This window comes from Anabrus simplex, chromosome 1, assembly GCF_040414725.1.
Source record: "Anabrus simplex isolate iqAnaSimp1 chromosome 1, ASM4041472v1, whole genome shotgun sequence".
NCBI lineage: Eukaryota > Metazoa > Arthropoda > Insecta > Orthoptera > Tettigoniidae > Anabrus > Anabrus simplex.
In genome coordinates, this window is record NC_090265.1 from 188,386,386 (window position 1) to 188,392,385 (window position 6,000).

The 6,000-nt window shown below is 36.8% G+C and overlaps 1 protein-coding gene across 2 annotated transcripts in view; it reads left to right on the forward strand.

Moving 5' to 3' along the window:
* Window positions 1-5,276, forward strand: part of LOC136863836 (tubulin epsilon chain) — a 168,447-nt gene extending 163,171 nt beyond the window's left edge. For both annotated transcript variants that reach the window (XM_067140174.2, XM_067140180.2), the window contains one exon: window positions 5,028-5,276. In XM_067140174.2, the coding sequence (XP_066996275.2) occupies window positions 5,028-5,174 (147 nt within the window). In that variant the 3' untranslated portion in view covers window positions 5,175-5,276. The remainder of the gene's footprint in view (window positions 1-5,027) is intronic.
* The last annotated feature ends 724 nt before the right edge of the window (window positions 5,277-6,000 follow it).

Consider the following 6,000-nt stretch of genomic DNA (forward strand, 5'->3'; position numbering starts at 1 on the left):
AGTGTAGTGAGACCGTCAATACTATGAATAAAACGTGTATAACATCTGTAATGAGAAAAAAGGAATATATGAGTGGATGAAGAAACAAGTTAAAATGATGTACGAAAAGAAAACTCATATGACTTACTTGTAACTAAAAGTTGTCATCTCGAATGGAGATGACCTTGTCGGTCTCAAGTCACATTGACAACTAAGCCTGTGTGAGGCCTCCCTGCCCCTCCCCCTCCATTACCCCTCCCAACCACATCGACACAGATACACAGTAAGCCACACACAGGCTTAGTTGTCAATGTGACTTGAGACCGACAAGGTCACCTCCATTTGAGACGACAACTTTTAGTTACACGTAAGTCATATGAGTTTTCTTTTCGTACATCATTTTAACTTGTTTCTCCATCCACTCATATATTCCTTTCTTCTCATTACAGATGTTATACACGTTTTATTCGTAGTATTGACGGTCTCACTACACTCCTCAGCATAGTGTTTTTATTTAACAGTCGGCAAGATCTATTCGACGAGAGGACTTTGTACCTCAACGTGTTTTTAACTCACCAATCATGATCACTGTCACTTCACATCATTACGATTTTTAATTTGTTTGTATATTATGTAATCATTGTTTTACTACTGAAGATGGCCTTGAGATTAGGCTGAAACATGTATGGACTTTGCTTCATCTAACAGATGACTCGACTTGTATTGATAGGAGGATTTTATAAATATTTTCTTTTGTAAAGAAACATCTTATGCAACACGTTTTGTATTGAAAAGGTTGAACCTTCCTTGATATTTTAAGTGTGAATCTCAGTTCAATACGGGAAAATGAAGTTTTTAACTTATAATGCTTAGCTGCATACAGGAGGCAGATCAGTGGTAGAATCATTGACAATTCAAATCTTATTTCTTCATTGATGGATCTGAATCTTCCCCTCTTTGATGTTTTGTTTGCCATTTGTTTAATGTCTCACCAACACAGACATGTCTTATGGACTATGGTATTGGAAAGGGCTAGGACAGGGAAGGAAGCGACCATGGCATTAATAGAGGTACAGCCTGGTGTGAAAGTGGGAAACCACAGGAAACTATCTTGGGTGGGATTGAAAGCACCATCTTGTGAATGCAAGTTCACAGCTATGTTTCCAAAACCAAGAGGCCAGTGTGTTCAGTCCTTGATGTTTTACTTTCAGTCAGTCAAGCACGTACACAGAGCACATGGGAAGGATAACCGAGAAGCCACATAGCGCAGAGGTAGAGGTGAGAAATAAAGATATACCAAAAATAAATACTATAACAACTGTGAGCAAATAATTTTCATTTAATTCCCTGGAATACATAAAAATTCATGGCATATAATAAAGAATAAACAAACATCATCTTATTTGATCAGTGCTGAGGCAGAAAATTGAAATGCAAGCATGTGAAACTCAGCAACTACGATAAAATTAAAAGAAAAAACTCGACATTACACCTTTCACCTTGTGATGGCACTCTGGTTGGAGAACACTAATCTAATCAACAACAGCAACCTGTACTAGTACAGACATCCCAATCATTAGATATATCTTACTATATACATAAGTTTTCTTGGACGCTTGACTCCCTTGTCATTACTGGGTAGATTTAAATAAACTTTGTTTGTGGAACTAGCAATTTGAATGCCTTTTGACTGCACTGACATCTCATGGTTTTACTGCAAAGCTTTCAGTTTTGTTTTCTGTAATTCTTTTGAACTTGTATAGTGAATTAAATAACTCTAAACTGGGCGCGCTGGTCAATTTCGTTCACCAACCTGCATATTTCATCTGTAGTTTTTAGTTCGTAAGAGCTAGAGGCGTGGTGCTGCTAGTACCTTCTGGCGAAGTCTTATCGATACTCTCAGTGTAGCGGTATCTGTTCTGGAAGTGATACTCTCAGTGTAGCGGTATCTGTTCTGGAAGTTGTGCGTGTCATGCTATTCGACCTTGACTCGGACGTGCCATCGGTGAACTTTCTTCACCATGCGCCCGGTAATGTAAGTAAAATTGTACTTTAAACGTTCTTGGAGTTTCATTATTTTAAAATGTAGACTAGAGAGGAAACAAAAGTAACTATCTATTTTCATTGTAGGGCGAAGTTTGTGAAGGATGAAGACATACAAATGCTGTTACAGGAATTATCTGATGAGGAGGAAGGATCTGAGGGAGCTGAAGTTTGTGATTTTTCTGATGGTGAATATGAACTGGTAAATTATTCAGACATTGATCATGACAGTGAGAGTGAAAAAGAAGATGATGGAGGCCTAGTTGATAGCTGTGAATGAACTCGACAAACTAGAGAAGGATTTTTTCTTTGGGAAAGACAAAACGTCAAGGGCTACCCCTAGGATTAAATAAAAAATGTGATAAAAATATTTCCTTGTCCAAAAGAAGATGCATAAACAGTGTTGTGTTAAATGGATGCTTTCTTACACATAATTGATTATGGAATGATTGATGAAATAGTTTCTTTTACTAACATTTATGTTGCAAGGCATTGCGAAGAAGTGACTTACAGCCGTGAGCGCGATTCTAAACCTACTTGCCATGAAGAAATAATTGCTTTGATTGGTTTATTGTTCCTCACTGGTTTGAAAGATGAACAGTACACATCTGTGGAAGAAATCAGGGCAAAAGATGGAACTGGAATGGGAATAGCAAGAGCCTGCATGTCGTCAAAGAGGTTTCTATTTTTGTTACGGAGTCTTCGTTTAGATGGCAAAACTGCTCGTAACGATTGCCTGCGAATAAATAAACTAGCAGCAGTTTGCACATTGTTGGATTCCTTTGTAGTGAACTGTAAAAAGAGCTACACACCAAGTGAATTTGTAATGATAGATGAGAAGCTAGTGCCTTTTCGAGGGAGATGTGCATTTATACAGTTTATGCCAAATAAGCCGGCAAAGTATGGGTTAAAATTCTATGCCCTGAATGATGCTAAAAGTTTTTATACTTCATCCCTGGAGTTATACTGTGGGAAGCAACCTCCTGGCCCCTATGAACTCTCTAATAAACCATATGATATAGTGAAACGTCTAATAGACCACGTGAAGGGGAAAAAACGTAATCTAACAATCAACAACTGGAATACCAGCTATGACCTAGTCCTTGATCTTTTAGAAGATAAAAGAACATGTATAGGTACCCTCAGGAAGAATAAAAGAGAAATTCCTCAGCAGTTTCTTCCTAATAAAGATAGGCCAGTTGGTTCAACAACGTTTGGGTTTCAGTATGAAATCATGCTCATTTCGCATGTTCCTAAAAGGAATAAAGCAGTTACATACTTTCTTCTATGCACGACGAACCCTCTGTGGATCCCAACAATTCAAAACCCCATGCTATACTGGATTATAATCTAACTAAACGCGGAGTCGATACTTCCGACCAAACGGAAAACCCCACGGTGGACCATGTGTGTCTCTTTTTCTCTATTCATCGTTGCCGGAATCAGTAGTTGGGCACTTTACAAAGAGAATCCGAATGACCAACCAGTAAAGAGATGCGTGTTTTTGAAGAATCTTTCGTTTCAACTCGTGAATAAGTGGTTGGTTGAACGGGCCAAGATAGGAACACTGTCTCCGGATATCTGAGCAGAAATAAAAGTGCCATTGAAGAGAGGATGATGCATTCACTGTGAGCGGAAACAAAATCAAGTCGCCACAATGAAGTGTAATCATTGTCATAACTTTGTGTGTAAAGCACACTCTAAAAGATGCATTAGATGTGTAAGCTATAAGAATAATGATTAATGAAGATTGTTAGGAGTGTTTCATTTTAAGTTCTCATGAGTTAAGTATTCATCTATTTCAATTTTATTTTCACTCTCCAACCCATGAACATTTTTACTTTTTATTATTATATGTATGTACTGTCACTTGTAATTTGTGTTGTAATTAGTATGTCTAAGGATTATAAAGCACATAAGAAGTAACAATATCAGCAGTGTAAGAGTTAGTACTTGTTAACCAGTTGCTATGACTAAGAAAAATGAATGGTGAACGAAATTCACCACACGCCCGGCAATGTAACATTTATAGGCGTGCCTGCTTTAGGGGATAATCACAATGGCAGATGCAGCATGCTTGTTGAATTCAAAGAGGTTTACAACAGAGTGAAGTAATTATAGGATCCAATATGAGATGTAGCAGAAGTTTCCTCATAGTGGTATCATTACTAACTAGCTATTTACTGCACATTTCTGAAACAATTAGTCATCACTCAGCTGTTGTTAGTTTGCGAATGTGATAAGTATATGTTGAAAGATCTAAATATTACAAGCAGCATATCAATATTCACTTCTGCTTCAGACTGAAGAAAACATTTATGGAGACATACCGAATGATGAAGACAGTTTGCGATGATCAGTTCATGAGTCATATTCATTGTTTCGAGTAGTCCTAGCATTTCAAGGACAACAGACAATAGCTGGCCATACACGGAAAGATTTTTTGGCAGGCCTCGCCTTTGGGGTCAGACCTGTTGCTTGTCATCAACTGTGATGCCAAGCCTGTCGTTTTGTGCAGCATGGTCTGCGAACAGTCCAGACCCTCCTGTTAATGGAAAGATCTGTGAGTTCTCGACAGGCCAAACCTCATCCACTGGCCTTTCAAACTAGTTAGAAATCCTTGCAGATCAGATCTCTACTGTATGCTTATTCTCATGTCACTAGCAAGATCGTTCGTTATTCTGTCACTGGCTGTTATGGCCAAATAATTATTATCTTGAGACATTGCAACTCTTTGAATGTCCACTACTAAAGGATCTATCACATTAGAACCTTCACCAGACCTTGCAGACACCAGTATGGGCTCTAGCTGTAGTAATTGAATGTACAACTTTCATGTTTTATGAAAAATTTAAATGTCAACAAAATAGATGGTAGGTTCTTCAATACATTCATTAATGTATAGGTTTAACATCTTTTTCTTATGAGGTATATTCTCCAGTCATACAAATTATTTAGTTGAAAATGTGTATTTTGTGTGAGAATAACTAATATTTTATTTTCAGGCTCATGTACATCATTACCTTCAAGTAGATGGATTTTCAGAGAACCACTTCAAAGATAGCCTTAATAGCATTCAGGACATCATATCTTCTTACAAAGAACTGGAGACACGAGAACCTATTGTTCTGCCTCGCATGCAAGTGTTGTAATTTCTGAATGACTAAGTTTGTTATTGAAAATGTTTACTCAGATAATGAAAATAGCTTTATGTGTATTATATTTGCTAAAATAAAATATTGTTTAATTTGTAATAGCCATATTTAGCATATTCTTTTAGAAACCTATCCTATTCACCACGTTGCTTTTTCACTGAATGCTTAAAACCCCATGTAAACTACAATGTACCATGATGATTAAAATATAGCCCTCAAAAAATGGTGAATTTTTCTTTTGTAATATTTTTATCCCCAAATGAAAGTAAAGTACAGTGCATTATTTGTAACATAATGAATTCTCCAAAAAGTTCATAGGATGGGAATGAAACAAATATGGTATTTTGAGTTTTAGAATAATACTCTACATTCATTGTCATATTCTTGTCGTTCTACTTTTGCCATTACTTTAATCTTACCAGCAATTTCAATGATACCATATGCATAACATTAGGCTGGCTTGAGGGTTAGTAAGTTATTTTCACTAGCTTTGAAATCTGTTCAAAGGATTCTGCAGACAAGGAAAATGCATGAAGTTCTTGCTTAGGGTCGTGAGGTAACTTTAACATATGAAACAAATAGCCAACATGAACATGTTTGAGAAATGCTTGACTCTGCAAAGTCTCCAAATGTAAACAGGGTTGTACGAACATCCTCACCTTGAGGCCTGGATGGTAGACTAGCAAAAAAAAAAACAAAACATATTGATCTAGATGCATGAAGCATTCCTCGATAATATTAAACAAGGTACCTTTTTGCGTAATTCTTTAAATTTTAAAACCTGTTTGATAGTGCAGAAATTATGTTCAAAATATTCCATATG